This window comes from Mobula birostris, chromosome 12 (genome assembly GCF_030028105.1).
Source record: "Mobula birostris isolate sMobBir1 chromosome 12, sMobBir1.hap1, whole genome shotgun sequence".
In the NCBI taxonomy this organism is placed as follows: domain Eukaryota; kingdom Metazoa; phylum Chordata; class Chondrichthyes; order Myliobatiformes; family Myliobatidae; genus Mobula; species Mobula birostris.
In genome coordinates, this window is record NC_092381.1 from 42,633,153 (window position 1) to 42,657,658 (window position 24,506).

The following is a 24,506-nucleotide window of genomic DNA, read 5'->3' on the forward strand; positions in this document are numbered from 1 at the left end:
TCAAATTTAATATAATATTAAGGCATTTACTAACCAATAAAATATGCTAGGATGAGACTAGCTGGGAGAAATATCAACAGAATTGAAACTACAGAAAATGTAAGTTGCTGAATAAATATACTGGACAGTAGGATCGTTGGCAAAGTTGCCTAACTTTGGAACTATGTTCCAGAGGTGTAATTTGCCATTTGACTTGGCAGATGTGGCTGTAGAAGTGCAATCATTGGAAACAAATTGTTCATTGTTGGACTGAAGGAAATACCTGTTCCACGTTTGCAAATGAATGTGGCCAGTGTATACAGCAATCTAAACTTATGATTTTGAAGTCTGTAGAAACAGCACTTCCTATGTAGTTTAATAACTTTTTATGTTTATGAATTATCCAACAGACCAAACCAAAACTGAATATATCTTTTAATTCAGTCCTATGAAATTTAATTAAATTACAGCCAACTGCTGAAATAGTCCTGAACTATTTCATGTGGGGAAATGATTTTAAGTGGTTTTTAATTTTGTAAAGTTCTTTGTATTTCTCATTCAGAAAAGAATGGTATTTTTGCAAACTGAGTTTGAGGAAGAGTGGGATTAAAAAAAATATATAGTGATAACAATATGCTTCGAATTTTAGAAATGTTTTTATGCATGTTGTAACTAAAACAAACTTTGATGCTAAATCGACCACACATACTGTTTCTTTAATCATTTATACTTTGTATTCCAGATTCAGAAATTGACATCACTGTTTCTACATGAATCACGAAAATTTACTTCTCATTGTTTATCGATCCCTTATATGCAAAGAATTACCTTGCAGCAAAGCATGAAATACCTGCAAAAATCTGCACCTTTTTTGATTCAGACCAGCTCGTTTTATCTGTCCTCTCCAGCATCCAAGATGAAGAAAGTAGAGGAACCAGAGAAACGTGAATTAGACTTGTTAAGATATGACTTTAAAGAACTGAAGAACACTCCCAAACCTGCTCTCTATCTTGGTTTTGGTGGATTAATTCCTTTTGTCTCTGTTCCTCTTTTCATGGCTATTTCAGAAACGTATTTCCCTGAACTAGCTTTTGCCCAAATGGCATATGGAGCAGCAATACTCTCTTTCCTTGGAGGAGCACGATGGGGATTTTCAATTCCAGAAAACAGCCCTGCAAAACCTGACTGGCTGAATCTGGGAAATAGTGTGGTTCCTTCCTTATTTGCCTGGATAGCCCTACTCTTTCATGACAATTTCAGTGAGGCTGCAATTATGATTATCATGGGTCTTGGTATAGCATTACATTATGACTTAAATTTACTCCCAGGTTATCCCAGTTGGCTCAGAGCACTTCGAACTCTGTTGACTGTGATAGCGACGTTCTCTTTGGTTGCTTCAATAATAATAAAAAGTACATATCCTGAGAAAAAGTTAGTTTAAATGGGAAAACGATGTTAAAGGAAAGCGGTTTTATGAGCTCCTCAAATTGCGTAACAGTGGACAACATCATCATCTTAATTCAAACTGATTGTGTGTGGAGAAAACCAAATGTGATGATTAACAATTAATTCAGTTATATTATTTGTAAGAGTCTTTTGATTAACATTCATTATATCCCTTTTTTAGTTTGAGTCCTTTTTCTGACATTGTTACAAGTATTGGTGATAATTTAAATAGGAAATCAATTTTATGTCTTTAGGTTAAAGAAATTTTTGTTGTTTAAGAGCATTCATTGGTGTCTTTTACTGGCCACAATCCATATGTTGGGTTAAAGCCAATTATTTATGCAAACTATATATAACATAAAGGTTTGGCCAATATTTGTATATCAGTATCTAAAGATACATTAAAGACATACAATGCTATAATCTTGCTGATAGTTTAAAAGCAGTTTTGCAGTCAGAAACCTATAAATTTAGCATAATTGTTTATGTTGAGAGATGATGGCAGATAAATGAGATGCTCCTGCTTCTGCAAGATTTTCCACTTGTCAACTGGGAAATCATGTGCCAGGAAAAATCATCCTACCAGCAAAGCACAGGACTACAACCCATAAACGTTCTTGTGTGTTTTGCATTTCAAAGCTTGTATTTACTCCAAATAATTTTTGTTCACAAAACCATATGTATACTAGTTTATTTCTAACCAGATTTGTCTGTTCATTTAGGCTGAGCCTCAGTCTGATATGGTATTTAAATCCATTGAGTGTGAGTTTGTGGTCGTCTGCTGCTGTTGCCCATCCACTTAAAGAATCAACATGTTGTAGATTTGGAAAATGCTCTTCTGCAAACCACTGTTGTAACACGTGGTTATTGGAGTTATTCTCACTTTCCAGTCAGCTTGAACCAGTCTTCCATTGATCTCTCTGGCTAACAAGGCATTTTCACCCACAGAACTGCAGCTCACTGGCTGTTTTTTTTGCATTTTGCATCACTCTCTGCAAGCTTTCGGGCAGGGGTTCCCAAGCATTATTTTATGCCATGGACCCCTACCATTAACTGAGGAGTCTGTGGACCCCAGTTTGGGAATCCCTGCTCCAGAGACTGTTGTGCATGAAAATCTCAGGAGGTCAGCAGTTTCTGAGATACTCAATTCACCGTCTGGCATGGACAATCCTTCCACGGTTAGTCATTTAGATCAAATTTCGTCCCCACTATGATGTTTGATCTGGACACCAACTGAACTGCTTAACTATGTATGCATCCTTTTATGATTTGAGTTTTGCCACGATTGACTGATTAAATATTTGCATTAATGAGCAGGTGTACCTAATAGTGACTACTGGATGTAGATTGGGTAGATAAGTCTTTCCCAGGATGGAAATGCCAGATATTTTGGTGAGAGGGGGAAAGTTTAATTGACATTTGGGAGCCAGGTTCCTTTTTTTTTATGTAAAGAGGTAGTAGGTATCTGGAACACAATACCAAGGAAAGTGGTAGAAGCAGATATCATAATGTTAAATGAAAATTTAGAGAGATATACAAACAGCCAGGAAATAGAGGGAGAAAGAGCCTGTGGAAACAGGTAGGAGAGGTTTAGATTGGCCTTGTGGGCTGAAGAGCCTGCCCTGTGCTGTACTGTACTGTTCTATGTGCCATTTTGTCATGGACACAAGTACGTTTATTAAGGTGATTGATGAGAGTAAATTCAAAATGTTTAACAAGTGTAAAACTGTTCTTCAGTTGTTTAGAAAAGTGCAGTTTCTTTGACATAGAAGTTAAATATCAAAGTAAGGCCATTGCCTCCTCATTTGGGGTGTTTGTACAAACAGTAACGCAGAAGATTTTCAATAATATGCAATGATTTTCAGTTTGCCGTGGCACTGTCAGCTACGTAAACTGAACCTCCTCAGTCTTGTCAATTGTTGTCACAAATGGAATTAACTAAGTTAGATGAAGATGTAGCAAGTACTGATAGACCACTTAAATTCAGGAGTGATGAAGAAGCCAGAACTGGAACATCAGAGGTACCATTTGGGGTTACAAGACCACAGGATGGCAAGGATAGAGAGGTTTGGCTTATAGGATGATTGAAAAACAATCATGAAATATAGTCCCACAATCTATAAATTCCCTTCAATTCAATAGTTTTCAATACAATCAAACAGCACTACTTTGTACTTCTAGACCTATAAATGCAAAGCAAATAAGTACGGTTTAATACATTTATTAAAAAAAATACAAAAGACTGCCAGTTAATACTAATCCATCCATTAAATTCACAATGCAACTGTGTACAGTAAGGTTATAATAAACATCAAAATCATCTTCAAATATAATGTGGATACTGGAAATCACTAAAAGGCACTGGCTCAGTTAGATCACTGAATGTACCCCGATTTTTTAAAAAATGCACTCAGATGTGTGGGGCTTAATGTAGGATTAGTGCAAGTGAGTAGTTGACAGTCGCACAGACTCAGTGGATTGAAGGGCGTGTTTATGTGCTGCATCTGTGATCTTCTGAAAACTTCACTCAAAACATTAACATAACAATACGCTATAAAGGTTGTACAAAGAATAATGCTTCAAGTTTTTCCTGTACTTCAACTTCTAGTATTAAATTAGAATTAATTGTTTGATCAAAGTTCGATTTGCGGCAACTGTGTTAGTTGATTGCCAATGTGTGCCTCATTCGGGAGACAAGCATTTAAATTCCAAATTCTGGATTATATCAATCCAGGCTGCTATTCCATTGCTTCATTTTTTGAAGTTCCTTTATGACACCATTTCAAAGAAAATTTTTCTGGCCAACATTCATCCTGCATTTAGTTTCTCTGAAACAGATGATGATATTGTCTCATGTATATTTGTGCAAGTAGTGAGTGGCAGCTTTATTTTACATTGTAGCAAATGTAACTTCTCCCTCCAAATGGTTTTAAATAAATGCCATTCTCTCGTTCTTGTGAGCAGTGTAAGTTCAATCACTGATAATATTTAAGACAGGAATCGAAATACTTATAAATACTGCAGTAATTAGGAATAGAGAACAGGTGAGGTAGTAGAGCAGCCACAACTCAATTGAAGGAGGAGCTCGCCTACAGTGCCTACATTTTAGGTTTTACGACACTGACTCAAGACCGCGTTAAGTAGCTATGTAAACTCATGAAAATTTCCTTCGTCTCCATAGAGAAAGATGATGACAATTCAAGATGTCACAATCTTTTGCGTTCTGTGACAGTTTTCTTAGAATCTTAGGAAGTCATCAATAGTCAAAGCACTGCTACACCCCCATCACAGCGGCTGGTTATCATGTTCCCGATTTCCATCCAAGTGTCAGTATGAGGATCATACACCTCTACTGAGTCCAGAGTAACAGGAGCTGAGGAATCTCGGCCTGACGTTCGACCACCCGCTGCATAAAGCAGCCCGTTAACAGCAATGGCTGAAACACCTGCTCTTGCTACTTTCATAGAAGAAACCTCAAACCACTTCTCCTGAAAAAGAAATGGGAAAAAAGAACAAAAAAAGGGAAATCTGAATTCACAAAGTTAGGCAAATTTCCTGCATGTATGCATTTTATCAGATATTGTCATGGTGTTACTTTAGAAATTTACAACAGTAATCACATATCTAATTTTCAGAAAGGTTTCATTTTTTCAATTATATTGATAATTGTTTTTCATTTTGAAATTAGTCATTAAGGCAAAAGGAAAAATCAAAATTCTATCTAGACTTCCTGCATGCAAAATCATTAGCAGTGCAAAATGCCAGGTGAATGGAAGAACATAAAGGCAGTGCGTTTACTGGCAATGCTCCCAAGCGAGTCAGCTGGTTCAACATTTCACACCCATTGCTTTCAGTCTAAGTAAGTGCAGTGCCAGGTTAGGTTTGTATGGGTATTCCCCTGCCATCATTTTTAAGATTAGGTGAATGTCTAAGTGCATTCATCCTACATGAAAAAAATCCCAGTGTCAAATTGATTACAGCCAAAAATGTTATGCTTGACCATCAAATCCCCGTAGTCATTCTGTTCAAAAGAACAAGGAGTGTAGATGAAAACACAACCCCATTCATAAAACTAAAACATATGTTTATTTGAGTGCAATAAATAAAATCTCTAACAAACCCCAAATACTTAACCAAGCAGCATATTGTCTACAATGGGCAGGAAGGTCATTTTACAATAGCTGGGGCATAAAATGCGCAGTACTGAACATTCCAATCTCCTGCTGATGCCATTCAATACAGTAAAATAACAACGGATTGAACTCTGGTCTTTATCATGTATGAGGCTGGCACAGTGGTGTAGTCACCGCTACTTTTTGTCAGTTCCAGGGGCTCAGGATCCATCATGACCTCAGTGTGCTTTGTGTGTTTTTCATGTGACCATGTGGGTTTCGTTCAGTTTCCTCCAATATTGCAAAGACATGCTGGTAACTTGATTGGTTACTATAGATTACCTCAGTGTAGGTTAATGACAGAAAGAATCAAAAGAAAGTCAATGGGCTTGTGGAAGAAACAATAATGTACAAGGAAATAAGGGGGAGATTCGTACTACTGGGATTGCTCACCTGGCATGGATCTCATGAAATGAATGGACTCCTTTATCCATATTAGCCAGCTGGTGGCGTAGTGGCATCAGCACTGGACTTCAGAGCAAAGGCTCCCAAGTTCGAACCCAGCCGGCACCCCAGGCACGCTTTCCATCCGTGCTGGGTTGAGTGTCGAGCTAGCAACTCGACCTCATAAAAAATAAATTGCCTGCTACAGAGACATCAACAGCAAAAAGTTGATGGCCTATGCTCTCTTGTGAGTTTAAAGGCAATTTCTCTTCTCTTTCTTCCTATATCCATATATACAGCAAATGCTGAATTGCTCTGTCCAATGCACTTGCTGAGCTACAAAAAGATACCTGCAGAACTTGTAATGCATGGAAAGTAGTTTAATCCCTCAATAGTTGTACGTTCAGTAGGTACATTACGGAGACCAAAGGAACATTCTTGAGCACCTGCCTTAATTTCAACCCATCAAAGTAGACGATGATGCTGGTCCTTGAAGGACTTGACAAGATGAAGAGATTTTGAGGGCAGCTAACAAAGCAAGATAACAAAGCAGAAGCACAACTTGAGAGCACCCTCTAACCCCAATTAATATTTTAAATTGGGGCTTCCTATTTCTGCTATTAGGCCTATTACTGTGGCCCTGTTTTCATACTCACAAAATGGCTTCTGCTAGAATGGGGCCAGAGACATTAAAAAAACAGCCTTAGTGAATCCTAACAGTACTGCACTAAATATTGTATTTACTTACTGTGATCTTACCAAACAATATGTAACATAATTTTATCTTTCTTCTTTGGGAATACAATGTTATCATACTTAATAATAAGCAAATCGCACTCACCTCCTGAAGGGAATACTTTTCAACTGTACGTAAAGCATTTTGAGTCTCATTCCACCCTCCAACAGCGTAAATACAGTCATTCAGAGCAGCTACTCCAACATAAGCTCTTCTTGTTTTCATACTGTCTAATGTTGTCCAGCGTTTTGTAATAGGATCAAACATTTCAGCTGAAGAGAGCTCTGACCCCGAGTCACTTAAACCTCCAACAATATAAATGAAGCCTGTGGAGCAATTACAGATATTTCTAGCATGTTGATCATTTGTTTCCATTTATTTTTATGAAATTAATCATCAATCCTAATGAAATAGGCTTTGCATTCATGAAATGTAGTTCTCCTAATTGGTACCTGAAAAATTTGCTCGAATGCGAACGTGATGGAGGATTGTTCTAATTATTTTTACATTTAAATGAGTTTTATCTTCACTTCATACCCAATCCCTCAGAATCAAGAAGGACCTGTTTGTATTTTAGCTCAGGTAAAAGGTGGCTGGAAGGAAGGGAGGAAAATTTTTAAAAATCAGTAAAAATCTATTGTACCTAAGCAGAAAATGCCATTAAAACCCATTTGTTCACACCCACAAGAAATTATATACTGGGAGATCATGCCATACCTTGCATTTCACAACAACCAAAGAAGTATCGAGGGATAACCATTTCGCCAACAACTTCCCACTTATTCTCAGAAGGATCAAATCTTTCCATAGTCTTCCCAATATCTGCTCCAACCCAACCTCCTGTAAATAATTAATAGATGCACACTGTGTGAAAAGATTTGGAGATTTCTTAAAAATGTTACATTGTTAACACACCTCACTCAAAACACTTGTTAATTAGCAGAATTAAAATATTACATTTTTAAATTTTCTTAATAAAGTCTTCATGTTATTTTTAATGTTTTCAATTCACAACTTCATTGTTTATTGTGGACAACCTGCACCACTTTTGATCATATCAGTCTTGAGGTCTGAATGGTATTTGCACCTAAGTGTTCATCTGACTCCCTATTAGCTTTTTTTATTAAGTTAGACTCACAAAAGAAACAGTGTTAAATTACATATTCCTGCAATTAAGAGAAAATATTTACAACAGAAAATGTCAGGTCATTTCAATTTGGCTGTGGTTTAGCTGAAAATTTGAAGCAAATTATCACTGAAGATCCCATATATGCCATCTAATATTAGCCAGTGCGATTACTTGCCAATCTATGCAATTTACAAAGTTGACTTGTATTGTAACTTATGGCAGTAAACAAAACTGAATAAATACATTTTTAATCACAATGAAAGGATATTTCATTGCACTAGTTCTGCATTATCAATGATTTACTTTTATTGCAGTTTTATAAAGTAACTGTAAAACATGAGTTTGCATTCTTACCTAGTGCATAAATAGTAGCATGACAGGCACATACAGCAAGTCCACATCGAGGAAAATTCATTGAGGCCACTGCTGCCCATTGCTTAGTAACTGGATCATATCGCTCAGTACAGTCGAAAATCATGGAATCACTTTCACCTTAAAAAATTATTACTGCATCACATTCGGATAAATCATGAAACCATATATTTCATGTCTTTTATGTCATTTACATTTGTTTTTCATATTGAATGTGATTCTGGAACTGTTAGAGCCAGTGATTTGCAGTTTGGAGATTGCTTAGATGTTTCAGCGCTCCGCAGTCTCCAAGAGGATTCCGGGAGGCAGAGGCAGAGGCAGAGGCAGCGTGCAGAAACCTCGTGGTGAGAAGGCCCATTCCTGCACAAAGAGTAGAGACTGCCTTTTTAGTGCTGGTGAGATCGCTCTGATATGGAGAAAGGAGACTGCCTTTTATCGCTGGTGAGATCACTCCGCTACAAAGAGAGCAGACTGTGTTTTTATCGCTGGTGAGATTGCTGTGCAACGGAGAGGGAGAATGTTGCCCAAGTTTTCTGCATTTTGGATGTGGACTTTTTTTAGTCTTATGATTTTTTTTGTATTCTTTATCTTTTCACCTGAGCTTTCTCATTTATTATCTGTGTGCGGGGGAGGGGAGTTTGGGGGGGGGGTCGATGTGTCTGTTCCAATTTTGGTTTTTTTTGTGCGGGGAGAAGGGATTTAGGAGTTGATGATTGTGCTGCCTTTCTTTATGGCTATCTGGAGAAGAAGAATTTCAGAGTTGTATAACTTGATAATAAATGAACCTTTGAACCTTTAAACATACCTAGTATAGCTAATCACACTGCTTTTTATAGCCTATCCTCTTCAATATAATTAAAAATGTAATCTGTTTCTTTTGACTTTATGGTGAAGTTAAGCAACTATTTAAAATGTCCATTTTTATGAAATAACAGAATTTTGACCAATCAAAAATATAAACAATATTGCTTTTAATCTTTGATGGAAGAGAAATTAAAACAGTACCAAAGTAACTTAATTTTTTGCCCACAGCACCTCAAATTCCCCCAAGTACCCATTTTCTGACTTAAATGATTCTAGTGGTTCTGGTACTCACTGGAAAATTTCTAAAAGACTAATTTCCCCCACCAACCTGTGAAACATGGACATCACAATTACCAGAAACAACGAATTAGCTGGAAAAATCAATGACTATATGAAAAAAAAACAGAGTACAGAAGATTTTTAGGTATTATCTGTTCAAACTCCTTGAAATATCAGCTATGGCAACTGAAGAAAGAAGAAAATGCATTTCTGCCACAGGTCAGAAATAGAGTACCCTGCTGACATCTCACAATTTGAGCACGTACATAGAAACTTTATAGAAACCACATTCTACATGTGGAAATATTGTTGTTGTTGTTGTTGTTCCAAAGGGAACATTATAACAATGGTACTTACCACCTATTACATAGATCATTCCTTCGAGTACTGCAACACCCAGCCCACTTCTAGCTTGGTGGAGTGATGACACTGTGGTCCAATATTGACTGAACGAATCGAAACGTTCCACACAGCTAAGAGTTCTGCTATCACTCCACCGACCTCCCTGAAGCCGTGTGTAACCACCTTGCAAAATCAAAGAAAGAAATTAAACATATAAACAAATCCCAGTCAGATTCTTTACAGAGTTTCACTTCTGTAAGTGTTTTAAAACCAATTTCTATGTACTAACTGGACAACTAGACTATTTTTTTCAAGACCCAGAAACATATTCAATATTTAAATTATTCTATTTAATAATTAAATGAAACTTTAAAAAATACCATGAAAACTGTCATGTTAAGTTTAAATTCTCAAATGAAAGTCAGTGGCTTAGATTCTCGTGATAAAACACAGTATGTTAGTGACAAGGTGTGTTGATCATGACTAGTTGCAAAATAACAAAAGGGTTTCTGAACCAATCATCTCTTTCACACCACCGATCTGTTGCCATGTTCTCAAACTAACTCTACCTCCCTTGGTTATGTTACTTCAGAATTTCTTTCTGCAGTACTTCAGATTTCACTAAAACTATTGCACCATTGTGTTGTTGTGCACCTTTACCATAAATTGTTGTATAATTATTACTATGTTTTCTGTTTACTCTGTAAGCTTCACGTGAGCAAAGAATTTCATTGCACCCCGGTGTATATTAATCTGAAAATCTGAATCTAATGTTTCAAACTTCTGACTGCACCTTGATGTTACTGAAACAAGATGTTATTGCAATTACTTTTCATGACAATATCATTTTCCAAATATACATTTATAAATAAAACACCTCATTCAGTGAATTAAAAGAGAAGCAAAAAGCAAGTTTTAATTTCTTGTTTTTCATGCTTTATATGGCAAGTACCAGTAATTTTGTTCAGACATCACTACTCTTCAAGACAATAAAACGTGAAAATCTGACATGAACTTGTGAAAAAGTATTTGCTTCTGGAGATGGCTCATTTGAAATGTGAATAACACTACTACAAAATGGAAGGATTCATATCAACAAAAGGATGAGATTTCTAGATTAATATCTGACAGTTATGTCAGGTTAATGAGGACTGGAACTCCATTTTTGTTTGCACCTTCACAGAAACAAGACACTGGTCTTAGTTGGAGGGGATGGGGAGAATGCTTTTGATGATCATTTAATTATTCTACATACATAACTACTAGATTAAAAAAAACAACTGAATATTACTAAAACTTACCCAATTCCTGAGCTCTTCCCCACTAAAAAATTAAAGATCTAACAAAGGTGCTTTGTTGAAACTTGATTCATATTTTAGTTCATCCAGGCATGGAGTGGAAAGGGAAGGGGGAGACCTTGAATGGACATTTTGAACTAAGATGGACACGGAGTCTGTAACAGTTAAAACAGCGGTGACGTCATGGACTGTAACAGGCTTACAGAAGAGAGGTGCTTACTGTCTTGAGGCAAAATAAAGTGGATAATTCCCCAGGACCTGATGAGATGTCCGCTTGGACCTTGTGGGACGCTACTGCAGAAATTACAGAAGCCCTGGCAGAGCTATTTAAAATATCCTTAGCTACGGGTGAGGTGACAAGAGGACTAGAAGATAGCTAATGTTGTTCCATTGTTCAAGAAAGGTTCTAAAAATAAGCCGGAAAATGAATCTGACATCAGCAGTGGGTAAATTATTGGAAGCTATGCTAAGTGACAGGATATATAAGTATTTGCATAGACAGGGCTAGATTAGGGATCATTCACGTAGTTTTGTGCATGGTAGGTCATGTTTAACCAACCTTACAGAAATTTTCAAGGAGGTTATTACGGGAAAGTTACATATGTGGATAGAGCGTTGGCTGATTGGCAAGAAACAGAGAGTGGGAATAAAGGGATCCTATACTGGTTGGCTGCCGGTTACCAGTGGTGTTCCACAGGGGTCCGGGTTGGGGCCGCTTCTTTTTACATTGTACATCAATGATTTGGATTATGGAATAGATGGCTTTGTGGCTAAGTTTGCTGACGATACGAAGACAGGTGGAGGGGCCGGTAGTGCTGAGGAAACGGAGAGTCTGCAGAGAGACTTGGATAGATTGGAAGAATGGGCAGAGAAGTGGCAAATGAAATACAATGCTGGAAAGTGTATGGTTATGCACTTTGGCAGAAGAAATAAATGGGCAGACTATTATTTAAATGGGGAAAGAATTCAAAGTTCTGAGGGGCAATGGGACTTGGGAGTCATCATACAGGATACCCTTAAGGTTAACCTCCAGGTTGAGTCGGTGGTGAAGAAGGCGAATGCAACGTTGGCATTCATTTCTAGAGGAATAGAGTATAGGAGCAGGGATATGATGTTGAGGCTCTATAAGGCACTGGTGAGACCTCACTTGGAGTACCATGGGCAGTTTTGGTCTCCTTATTTAAGAAAGAATGTGCTGACGTTGGAGAGGGTACAGAGAAAATTCACCAGAATGATTCCAGGAATGTGAGGGTTAATATGTGAGGAACGTTTTTCCGCTCTTGGACTGTATTCCTTGGAGTTTAGAAGAATGAGAAACATTTCGAATGTTGAAAGGCATGGACAGAGTGGATGTGGTAAAGTTGTTTCCCATGATGGGGGAGTCTAGTACGAGAGGGCATGACTTAAGGATTGAAGGGCGCCCATTCAGAACAGAAATGCAAAGAAATTTTTTTAGTCAGAGGGTGGTGAATCTATGGAATTTGTTGCCACGGGCAGCAGTGGAGGCCAAGTCACTGGGTGTTCTTAAGGCAGAGATTGATAGGTATCTGAGTAGCCAGGGCATCAAAGGTTATGGTGAGAAGGCGGGGGAGTGGGACTAAATGGGAGAATGGATCAGCTCACGATAAAATGGCAGAGCAGACTCGATGGGCCAAATGGCCGACTTCTGCTCCTTTGTCTTATGGTCTTATGGTTATCAGGAAAGTTGATAGAGAAAAGGTAGCCGATGTTGTCTACATAGACTTTAGCAAGGCCTTTGACAAAGGCCTCCCAGGAACCACTCCAGAAGGTTCAGTTGCTTGGCGTATAGGATGAAATAGTAAACTGGATTCAACATTGGCTTTGCAGGAGAAGCAACAGTGTGGTAGTAGATGGTTGTCTCTCTGACTGGAGGCCTGTAACTAGCAATGTGCCTCAGGGATCAGATGATAATTGATCTGATAATTGGTAAACTGGATCAGCAAATTTGCAGATGGCACTAAGATAAGGGGTGTAGTGGACTTTGAGGAAAGCTATCAAGGTTTGAAGTTGGATCTAGACCAGCTGGAAAAATGGGATGAAAAAAGCAAGACAGACTTTAATGCAGTTAAGTGTAAGGTGTTTGCACTTCGGGAGGACAAATGAGGATATGACTTGCACAGTGGGGCACTGAGCAGTGTGGTAGAACAAAGGAATCTGGGAACACAGGTCCATAATTCCTTGAAAGTGCCGTCACAGGTAGATAAGGTCGAAAGGAGAGCATTTTGCATAGCAGCCTTCCTAAGTCAAAGTACAGGAGCTGGGATGTTACGTTGAAGTTGAATAAGATGTTGGTGAGGCCAAATTTGAAATATTGTTTACTGTTCTGGTCACCTATCTACAGGAAAGATATCAATAAGAGTGAAAGAGTACAGAGAAAATTTATAATATGTTGCTGGGACTTGAGGACCAGAGTTCAAGGGAAAGGTTGAAATGGTTAGGACTCTATTCCCTAGAGCATAGAAGAATAAGGTGAGAATTAACAAAGGCATACAAAACTATGAGGGGTATAGATAGGTAAATGCATGAAGACCTTTTTCACTAAGGTTGGATGAGACCAGAACTGGAGATCACAGGTTAAGGGTGAAAGGTGAAATGTGGAAGGAGTTGCAAGTGGAAATGGTAGATGCAGTTCGATAGCAATATTTAAGAGAAATTTGGGTAAGTACGTGGATGGGAAGGGGATGGAGGGCTATGAAGGGCTATGGTCCAAGTACAGGTTGATAGAATGATGCAGAATCACAGCTTGGCATAGACCATATAGGCCAAAAGGCCAGTTTGTGTGCTCCATGACTTTAAAAGTAATTATTGTTGGAAATGCTGTTTCCAGATCTGAGAAATCAAATAATAGAGCAGATCACTTATCATAAGACAATTTAAGAAATTTCAGGAAAAAAAAGAATAATATTTGGTTGTGTTTAATGATGAATGCACAACATCAATGTACAAGTGAAAATTTCAAAAAACTGCAAATATTGGAAATCTTAACCAAAAAAACCTAGAGAATTCTGGAAACGCACTGCAAACCAGGCCCCATCTGTAAGAAGAAAAACAAAGCCAATATTCCTGCAGATGCAACCCAGCCTGAGAAGTGTACAAACTAAGTTCAATTAAATGGTTACTATATATAATCCTGATGAATCAATTTTCAGCTGCTGCATTTTCAGGTATCCTACTTTTAGTCATATTAAAATCAAAAGAGTGGTTGAAGTTCCACATGGATTTGGTGGCTAAAGGGCTGTATATGTCTTTGACACATGTAATTGTTCATTCGGGCCTGATCTCCAAATACCATCAACACTTCTCCCCCTAACATTGTAAGTGTGGCAATTTATCAATTGCACCCTGGCATGATGTGACATCGGCCATTGAAATGTTTTTACATTTGATTACAGAAATGATAGTAAAGCTGGTAACCTATGGCATAGAGGAACTTCCGGGCTTTCCTCCGAGGACGAATCTTTAATGCAGGAGGCATTTTTCCAAACTTGATTTCTTTCTGAGGTTTAGTGACTTCCCTGTATTCCTCCAGCAACTTTTGCAGAGCAACTCGTAGACTAAAATCAGAAATGCCTGGTGGTGTGAAAAAAATTTGCATTAAATATAATACTAAAGCCTTCAACACATACTCAAAACTAGTTTAGGCATGCATGTTGCAACTTGTAAACCCAGACAGATTAAACTAATCCGTAATGAGTTCATTGACGTCAATGTTAAAGACATTTATTTCTTGTTTTTTTCATTACTCAGATTTGGATATTTAATTAGGTACAAGCGGCCTAAAATTGGGCTGTTTCTACCTAATTAAATATCCTAATGTAAGTAACAGCGTAAATCCAAGAACCAAAATGTAACAATCCACACATGATCCAAATTGCCTAAAGTTGGGTTACAACATTTTCAAGGCAATTCAAATTGTACACAGATAGTTACATCATCATCTTTAATTAAATATGTTGCACAAGGAGTGGCTAGGTATGCTAAAGAGAGACCTCATGCAGAATAATAAACTTATGGTTGGATGGAATAGGACAGGAAAGCAACCAAGTTCTAATGCATAAAGTTTTTATTTTAATAATTAATAAAATGAATAAATTTAATTGAATTGAGGCTCATTTCACTCAGCTGGTAAATGCATCACATCCTAGAGACCACAAGATCAAAGGAATGATTTAGGTATGAATCAGGTTTATTATCAGCAGCGTGTGACGTGAAATTTGTTAACTTAGCAGCAGTTCAATGCAATATATTATATAGAAGGAAAAGAAAACAAAAATAATAATAAATACACAAGTAAATCAATTTCAGTATATGTATATTGAATAGATTTTTTAAAAACATGCAAAAAACAGAAATACTATATCTTAAAAAAAGTGAGGTAGTGTCCATTTTAGGAATCGGATAGCAGAAGGGAAGAAGCTGTTCCTGAATCGCTGAGTGTGTGCCTTCAGGCTTCTGTACCTCCTACCTGATGGTAACAATGTGAAAAGGGCATGCTCCTGGGTGCTGGGCGTCCTTAATAATGGACGCTGCCTTTTTGAGACACCGCTTCTTGAAGATGTCCTGGGTATTTTGTAGGCTAGTACCCAAGATGGAGCCGACTAAATTTATAACCCTCTGCAGCTTCTTTCGGTCCTGTGCAGTAGCCCCACCCCTCCATACCAGACAGTGTTGCAGCCTGTCAGAAGGCTCTCCACAGTACACCTATAGAAGTTTCTGAGTGTTTTTGTTGACATACCAAATCTTTTCAAGCTCCTAATGAAGTATAGTTGCTGTCTTGCCTTTTTTACAGCTGCATCTATATGCTGGGACCAGGTTAGGTCCTCAGAGATCCTGACACCCAGGAATTTGAAATTGCTCACACTCTCCACTTCTGATCCCTCTATGAGGATTGGTATGTGTTCCTTTGCCTTACCCTTCCTGAAGTCCACAATCAGCTCTTTCGTCTTACTGACATTGAATGCAAGGTTGTTGCTGTGACACCACTCCACTAGTTGGTATATCTCACTCCCGAACACCCTCTTGTCTCCATTTGAGACTCTACCAACAATGGTTATATCATCAGCAAATTTATTGATGGCATTTGAGCTCACACAAGAACTTAAATTTCCCAGCAAGGTGTGGCATAGTAGCATAATTTAACAACAAAGGGTTAAGAGAAGTCAACCTGTGATATTGTTGACAATAGCAATGATGAGAGAATATCATGGGTCTGGAGTTCAACCCATTCTAACAACACGTGGGGAATTTGCAAGTTCAGTGTAATGGAAACCATACCAGTAAGAAGATCCAAAATGAAAGTGGAAAGTAGTATGCAATGTAGATTGTGAACGATAATTATTTCTATAGGAAAACTACTTATTTAATAATCATATCATATGATTAAGAGCTCTGTGGTCTGCAACAAACCATAATTTTCAAAGCACCGGTGTGTGAAGAGCTCTAGAAAAATATATTCCTTTGAAATCTGTGTAAATTTAAATGTGAAGAATCCACACATTAGACATAATCTCTAATTATGTTTTGGGTAATACAGCAAACAATTTGTGCACAACAACTTCCACATTTATCATGTTTCTTTTCTGAATGTTATTGTGAAAAGATCAGCAACATCAGCTAGGAAATACAAAATACTCAAATTCATACAGTACCTTCAATATATTTGAATAATCTCCGCGAAGAAAGCAAAGGGAATCGAACAGGATCCAGAACTTCAATCACATATTTTTTCCTTTTCACCATGTCCTGGAGGACCCATTCCATTGCAGCTGTGAAAACCTGATATTCATCTTCAATCTGGAGTTCTTCACTTTTTAAAATTTTAACCAATTGATCTTTTGCTAATCCCATAAACTCCTCAGTTTTACAGACCTCCAAGAAGTGGACATAAATGTAACTTTCACTGAATTCCACAAGGTCATGGCAGGCAATTTGCTCAGCAAATTGGTAAATTCCAACACAGTTCGAGGGATCAATTTGTCCTTTCAAAAATTCACTACACATGTTCACAATCTCAGTCAACTGTAACATATCTGCAGCAAGGATCAATTCTTGTACATTTTTTATGCTGACATTGATGACACCTGCGGACAAAGTAAACAAAAGAAAGTGCAAATTAAGGTCTTGTATTTGAAGCTTACAATAGTCTGTTGTGAGGGTAAAGTTTCGATGTCAATACTCATAGAACAAACACACACAAAATGCTGGAGAAACTCAGCAGGTCAGGCAGCATCAATGTAAAAAAAAGTTTTAAAAAAATTGATATTTTGGGCCGAGACCCACCCAAAGTGTCTATTGTTTACCCTTTTCAATAGATACTGTCTGGTTTGCTGAGTTCCTCCAGCATTTTGTGTATGTTGCTTGGATTTCCAGCATCTGCAGATTTTCTCTTCTTTGCAAAATAGAAGACTCTACTCCAGGTTCACTCTGATAGGCCTTCCAAATGGAAGGATGCAAATCCAGTTGCTCTACTATAAATCACTTTGCTTTAATTGTAGACATTGAATGGACAGACATTAGCATATACTGCGCTTATTGAAATTCATTGTGTATCAGTTAATATATCCCTCATGTTTATTGGTATATTAGTGAAAAATAATAATTAACAGTTCAGTGGAACAATCAAAGATTTGATTTTAATCATTTCTGAGCAAAGGTGCTGCTCCAAAGAGTGCTCTATGAGGTCATTCTTACCCTCGGCCATTAGGCTCTATAATGAGTCAACCTACAGCCAAGTTGATGACCCCTCCTGTTAGACTGTTTGAGGTAAACATATTTTCTGTTCTTTCTTATTTCCCTTCTAATATTTGTATATTTGTATATCTGTGCATTTGTAATGCTACTGTGACACTGCAATTTCTATTGGGGTCAATAAGTTATCTATCCATCTATCTATCTTATCTGACCTAAAGTGGTGGTGGGCTCCCAGAATGTTATCACTAGAAGGAATTTTAGATTAAAAGTGAATGCTGATCAATATGTCCAGTAAGAATGACAACTTGGAGATAACTCTAATGATAATGCTGGTCATTATTCCTGTTAGTACAGATTACCAGAAAGGGAAGCGTGTCAAAGTAAGCCAGCACATTGTTGAGGAATATCCTTTGAATAGTGCATACTATTACTCATTACACTGATGATGGCAGTACGGCCCTTGATCACCACTTGACCTGTTGTTGGGATCCAATGCCGGATTTTAATTTCTATTGTTGACTGCACTGAAATCATTGACTAGAGAATAAACAGGTCACGATTATGGGAAACTTGAAACCCACTCATACTTTAGTTTACTAATTCATCCACATCTCTTAAACGTACACTCCACAAATAATTGCCCTTTTGCCCTTGTGGGCAACACAGATTTTGATCATGTTGGTCAATGTTTGACATTAAAGGGAGTCCTGTGTTGTAACTTTATTGAGTTAATACCACACAGCTGCCTGCAACGGACTACTAATCCAAACAACCAAAGATATGAAAATAAAGAATGTGACCAGAAGTTTGATTAAAGAGAAGGATTTTAAGTTTGAATTTCTCCTACGATTTGCGCTCGGATCTTCTCTTTCCCATGCTGACAGCGCTACTGTTTTCCTTCCCCAAACCAATGAACATTGCCAACAGTTTTCATCTGTGAAGCGACTGAACACCATCTCTTCAAGTACCAACCAGTGTAAATAAAGTCAAGCAGCAGCTTGAAGATTTCTGCCTCGATGCCGTGGATCTGGATTAAGCTCATGCCGGCTTCCTGCAGACCTCCTGCGAACAGCACGGCGAAGTAGGGGCTGCTGGCAGCCAGCACCAGTCTATGGACGCTGAAGAGCTGCTGCTCAACCTGCAGCTGCACGTCGCAGAAGTCGGCGCGGGCCCTCAAGCGGTTCATCTGGGCCAGCAAGGTCCGCGCGTGTGTCTCACTCGCCCACCGACCCTGCTCCGACACTGGGCTCGATCCCGACCCCGGCCGCGGGTACGCGCAGGATGCCATGATCCTGTCACCTGGCCGGCAGGGCCCCCGAGCCCACCGCTGCTCGCACCGAACCCTTCCTCTTGGTACCAGAAGCGATCAATCCAGTTACCTGCCAACCATCAGCTCACTCTCCCTGGCAGGAAGAGCAATCGAACAAATGGCCGGAGGTACCGTGCCTTCCAAGGCAGCAGGTGGCGCTGTGGCTGGCCGAACCGAACGACGCTCAAACAAAGTAAACAAATATTTGGAGTGTCTCAACCACGTGTACGCTCTGTATCTGAAGGAAAATGGGCTGGGGGTAGGAAGGATATCAAAAGGGGTGGAGAGGAGACAGAACTGAAGGGTGAAGAGAAAAGAGGGACAAAAGAGACTGAAAATGTTGGAGTCTGGAGCAAAAACAAACTGCTGGAGGGTCTGGCAGCATCTGCAAAGAGTGTGGGAGATCAAATGGAGAGTGACATTTTGGGTCAAAACCCTTTTTCTGAACTGGAAAAAGGATAACTGCATGTGGGAATGGGAGGAGATAAATTAGAAAGAAAAGTGATCAGGATGGAAAATAGAAATTCTGTCCTCATTTGGGTCTCATCTCCTTTCTCTGTAATTGGATTTTGGACTTCTTGACAGAAGTCAAGAAACCCTCACTAATTTTTATAGGTGCACCGTAGAAAGCATTCTTCTAGTGTGCATCACAACCTGGTATGGAAGTTGTCCTGTCCAAGACCGGAAGAAGCTGCAGAAGATCGTGAACACAGCCCAGCCCATCACACAAACCCATCTTCCGTCCTTGGACTCACTTTACACCGCACGCTGTTGGAGCAGTGCTGCCAGGACAATCAAGGACACGACCCGCCCAGCCAACACACTTTTCGTCCCTTTTCCATCCGGGAGAAGGCTCAGGAGCTTGAAGACTCGTACAGCCAGATTTGGGAGCAGCTTCTTTCCAACTTTGATAAGACTGCCGAACGGATCCTGACCCGGATCTGGGCCGTACCCTCCAAATATCCGGACTTGCCTCTTGGTTTTTTGCAGTACCTTACTTTCCCTTTTCTATTTTCTATTTATGATTTATAATTTAAATTTTTAATATTTACTATTGATTTGTAATCCAGGGAGCGGGAAGCGCAGAATCAAATATCGCTGTGATGATTGTACGTTCTAGTATCAATTGTTTGGCGACGATAAAGTAAAGGCAGACCACTGTCAGTCCATGTTGGCAGAAGCATCTCTAGCTTCATCATGCTGAGCACCGGCATTCCCCAGAGTTGCGTGCTGCTGAAGCCTGACTGACCTATATGCAGTTCGCAGTTCAAACCAAATCATCAGGTTCACCAATGAAACAGCAGTGGCTGGCCTCATCAACAATAACAATGATACATAGAGGAGGGAGAGTGGCTGGTGGAATGGTGTGAGCACAACAACTTGAGTCACATCGCGGACGGGAATAATGATACACGAGAAAGTCTGCAGATGCTGGAAATCGAAAGCAACAGACTCTAAACACTGGAGGAACTTAGCAGGGCAGGCAGCGTCAATGGAAAAGGGTTAAACAGTTGATATTTCAGATTGTGACCCTTCTTCAGGACTGAGAAGGAAGGCAGAAGATGCTAGAATAAAAAGGAGGAGGGGAAGGAGGCCAGCTGGAAGGTACAAGAGGAGGCCATGGACTGACACGTCGAAACAGGAATGGGAATCGGAATTAAAATGTTTGGCCACTAGGAAGTCCCTCTTGTGGCGGATATTTCACAAACTGATTATGGACTTTAGGAAGGTGCAGGCTGACCACTCCTCACTATACATAAATGGCTCCTCTGTGGAGAGAGGAGTTCGAAGCAGCAAGTTTCTGGGACTGCATATAGCGAATGATCTCCCCTTGTCCCTCAACACCACCTCTTTAGTCAAGAAACTACAGCTGTGTCTCCACGTGCTGAGAAGATTGAGGCAAGTGAGACTCCTCTCCCTTGCCTCCCCTTTTCTCGCCAATTTTTACAGGAGCACCATCAAGAGTGTCCTGACCAGCTGCATCACCGTCTGGTATGGGAATTGCAAAGCATCTGACTGCAAGACCCTACATAGGATTTCTGAGAGGATTACTGGGGTCTCTCTTTCCCCTACCATAATAATCTATTAAGAGCGCTGTGTATACAGACCTCTTAGCATTGTTAATGATTCCTCACATAGAAACATAGAAAATAGGTGCAGGAGTAGGCCATTCGGCCCTTCGAGCCTGCTCCGCCATTCAGTACGATCATGGCTGATCATCCAACTCAGAACCCTGTACCTGTCTTCTCTCCATACCCAATGATCCCTTTAGCCACAAGGGCCATATCTAACTCTCTCTTAAATATAGCCAATGAACTGGCCTCAACTGTTTCCTGTCCAATCCCTTTAGAATTTTATATGTTTCAATCAGATCCCCCCTCAATCTTCTAAATTCCAGAGAATATAAGCCCAGCCGATCCAGTCTTTCATCATATGAAAGTCCTGCCACCCCAGGAATCAACCTGGTGAACCTTCTTTGTACTCCCTCTATGGCAAGAATGTCTTTCCTCAGATTAGGGGACCAAAACTGCACACAATACTCCAGGTGTGGTCTCACCAAGGCCTTGTACAACTGCAGTAGTACCTCCCTGCTCCTATACTGGAATCCTCTTGCTATGAATGCCAGCATACCATTCGCCTTTTTCACTGCCTGCTGCACCTGCATGCCCACTTTCAATGACTGGTGTACAATGACACCCAGGTCTCGTTGCACCTCTCCTTTTCCTAATCGGCCACCATTCAGATAATAATCTGTTTTCCTGTTCTTGCCACCAAAGTGGATAACCTCACATTTATCCACATTAAATTGCATCTGCCATGAATTTGCCCACTCACCTAACCTATCCAAGTCACTCTGCATCCTCTTAGCATCCTCCTCACAGCTAACACTGCCGCCCAGCTTCGTGTCATCCGCAAATTTGGAGAGGCTGCATTTAATTCCCTGGTCTAAGTCATTAATATTTGTAAACAACTGGGGTCCCAGCACTGAGCCTTGCGGTACCCCACTCGTCACTGCCTCACAATCTGTTTGACATCCTACCATCAGACAGGAGGTACCATAGCGTTAGAACAACTGTTAGGATGGGAAACACGTTTTTCCCCCAGGCTGTGAGATCACTGAAGTCCCTGCCACCACTTAGGTTTCATCGTGTATGAAGTGCCAGTATAGCCATGCCGTTTAGTTTTTAACTTGTGTCGTAAGTGCACCATACTATTTGTTAATTTTTTGTGGTAATATTACTTTATGTCTTGTGTGTAAGTTATATCTAGGGCTGAGCTCCTTGGGTCAGAGGAACATTGTTTCTTTGGCGGTGTACATGTGTACAGTTGAATGACAATAAATTTGAACTGGAAATTTAACTTAGATGAGGAGATAAGATGAACAAAAGCATGGTATGATTTGCAAACAAATACTTTAAAATCAAGACATTAACTCTCTGAGAATTAACTGTCTGAGGTAGAGCAGTGGATGTAGTGTATATGGATTTCAGCAAGGCATTTAATAAGGTACCCCTAGCAAGGCTTATTGAGAAAGTAAGGAGGCATGGGATCCAAGGGGACCTTGCTTTGTGGATCCAGAATCGGCTTGTTCACAGAAGGCAAAGAGTGGTTGTAGACGGGTCATGTTCTGCATGGAGGTCGGGGACCAGTGGTGTGCCTCAGGGATCTGTTCTGGGACCCCTCCTCTTCGTGATTTTTATAAATGACCTTGATGATGAAGTGGAGGGATGGGTTAGTAAATTTGCTGATGACACAAAAGTTGGGGGTGTTGTGGATAGTGTGGATGGTTGTCAGAGGTTACAGCGGGACACCGATAGGATGCAAAACTGGGCTGAGAAGTGGCAGATAGAATTCAACCCAGATAAGTATAAGGAGGTTCATTTTAGTAGTCAAATATAATGACAGAATATAGTATTAATGGCAAGACTGCTGGCAGTGTGGAGGATCAGAGGGATCTTGGGGTCTGAATCCATAGGACACTCAAAGCTGCTGTGCAGATTGACTGTATGGTTAAGAAGGCATACAGTGCATTGGCCTTCATCAACCGTGGGATCGAGTTTAAGAGCCGAGAGGTAATGTTGCAGCTATATAGGATCCTGGTCCTTTATTTCTCGATCTCTCGGTCTCCATCTCTAGCGTCAGACTGTCCACTGACATCTTCTACAAGCCCACTGACTCTCATAACTACCTCGACTATACCTCTTCCCACCCTGCCACATGCAAAAATTCCCAGTTCCACCGTCTCCGCCGCATCTGCTTCCAGGATGAGGCTTTCCGTTCCAGGACATCTCAAATGTCCTCTTTCTTTAAGGATTGTGGTTTCTCTTCTGTCGTCATCAATGATGCCCTCACCCGCATCTCCTCCATTTCCCGCACTTCGGCCCTCACCCCATCCTCCCGCCTCCACAACAGGGACCTTGTCCTCACCTACCACCCCACCAGCCTCCGTATACAGTGTAATATTGATGTGACTCGGACACCGCTGTAGATTGAACAACCCTGTTTATTCACCAGACTTCCATTTTTAAAACCTTTTTCCACGTCCTGACGCCATATGCACTCTGTTGCTACGAATACTCACATAATACATTACATCCCCCTTCTCAAGATTTTCTTTACAAAACTGTGAATTACCAAAACAATGCCTCTAGGTATGCCCTTCTTACAGTGCAACAACTATGACATAAACTAAAAAAAATCTTACCTTCTTGTACTGTATTCTGCATTGTATCTTACAATACTAACAGCAGTGTATTTTCTTTTACTAACATAGACTAATAAACCTTTCATTAGTCTCTGTATCTAGCTGGAAATTTGACTTGTCTCCCAGACTGTGTGCGATACAACTGTGACTGTGCTTGTCCTTCATCCGTGTCAGTCTCTCCAGTGACCTCTGTGTCTTTGCAGTCTGCATCTCTCTTGGTGTCATTTGCTTCCATGTCTGTATCTGTGGAAATGTCCTGTGCATCTGTATGTGGAAACACCCTCTCGCCTGTCTTCAGCAGATGCTTCCTGTTCCTCCTGTAGACTCTTCCATCCGGCGTGTGAACTATGAAGGATCTTGGTTGCTGATGTCTGTTCACAACCACAGCTGGTTTCCAAGTGTCTCCTTTCTGTATTCTGACATTTTCACCTGTATGCAGATCTGGCAACTGTCTTGTATGTCAGTCATAGTAGCCCTTTTGCTTTATTTGCTTGTACTTTTGCTTGTCATGTACTTGAGCATTACCTCCAGGAGTCCGTAGAGTTGTGGATGTTGGCAGTTTGGACTTCAGACAAGTCCCATCAACAGCTGTGCAGGAGAGAACCCCACACCCTCAATCGGTGTGTTGCGGTATTCAAGCAGAGCAATGTAAGGGTCACTGTTGCTGCTTTGTGCCTTCTTGAGCATGTTCCCGACAGTTTGTACAGTTCTCTCTGCTTGTCCATTAGACTGGGTGTGCCCTGGACTGGAAGTAACATGTTGAAATTCCCAGCTTTCTGAGAACCCTCTGAACTTACCACTGGCATATTGTGGACCATTGTCACTAACGACAATATCTGG

General features: G+C 39.9%; 2 protein-coding genes across 9 annotated transcripts in view; one reads left to right on the forward strand and one right to left on the reverse strand.

Moving 5' to 3' along the window:
* tmem69 (transmembrane protein 69) overlaps window positions 1–4,991 on the forward strand; it is a 31,522-nt gene extending 26,531 nt beyond the window's left edge. For 4 of the 5 annotated variants that reach the window (XM_072273697.1, XM_072273695.1, XM_072273694.1 and 1 more), the window contains one exon: window positions 722–4,990. In XM_072273697.1, the coding sequence (XP_072129798.1) occupies window positions 722–1,420 (699 nt within the window). In that variant the 3' untranslated portion in view covers window positions 1,421–4,990. Of the gene's footprint in view, window positions 1–721 lie in introns of all 5 variants that reach the window. The other variant, XM_072273692.1, reaches the window with a different exon arrangement.
* On the reverse strand, window positions 3,636–19,060 carry ipp (intracisternal A particle-promoted polypeptide). 4 transcript variants are annotated; one of them, XM_072273689.1, is made up of 8 exons: window positions 18,625–19,060; window positions 16,611–17,042; window positions 14,377–14,532; window positions 9,659–9,826; window positions 8,201–8,338; window positions 7,435–7,557; window positions 6,823–7,043; window positions 3,636–4,913 (listed from the first exon to the last, which is right to left on the reverse strand). In XM_072273689.1, the coding sequence occupies exons 1-8, from the start codon at window positions 18,938–18,940 to the stop codon at window positions 4,689–4,691; spliced, it is 1,779 nt and encodes a 592-aa protein (XP_072129790.1). In that variant the 5' UTR covers window positions 18,941–19,060; the 3' UTR covers window positions 3,636–4,688. The 4 variants fall into 4 exon arrangements, 3 of the variants coding, with proteins under 3 accessions (XP_072129790.1, XP_072129791.1, XP_072129792.1); XM_072273690.1 differs by lacking the exon at window positions 18,625–19,060 and adding an exon at window positions 18,500–18,617; XR_011887987.1 differs by lacking the exon at window positions 3,636–4,913 and adding an exon at window positions 7,170–7,310 and having other exon boundaries at window positions 6,998–7,043.
* Between the last annotated feature and the right edge of the window lie 5,446 nt (window positions 19,061–24,506).

What these genes read in the sequence shown, in the direction of transcription:
- ipp (XM_072273689.1), bottom strand. Translation starts at nt 18,940, where the DNA reads ATGGCATCCTGCGCGTACCCGCGGCCGGGGTCGGGATCGAGCCCAGTG. An exon ending in GAAGTTCCTCTATGCCATAG is followed by an intron (nt 9,827 to 14,376) that starts GTTACCAGCTTT and finishes TGATTTTGCAAG; the next exon opens with GTGGTTACACACGGCTTCAG. An exon ending in AAAAGTATTCCCTTCAGGAG is followed by an intron (nt 4,914 to 6,822) that starts GTGAGTGCGATT and finishes TTTCTTTTTCAG; the next exon opens with GAGAAGTGGTTTGAGGTTTC.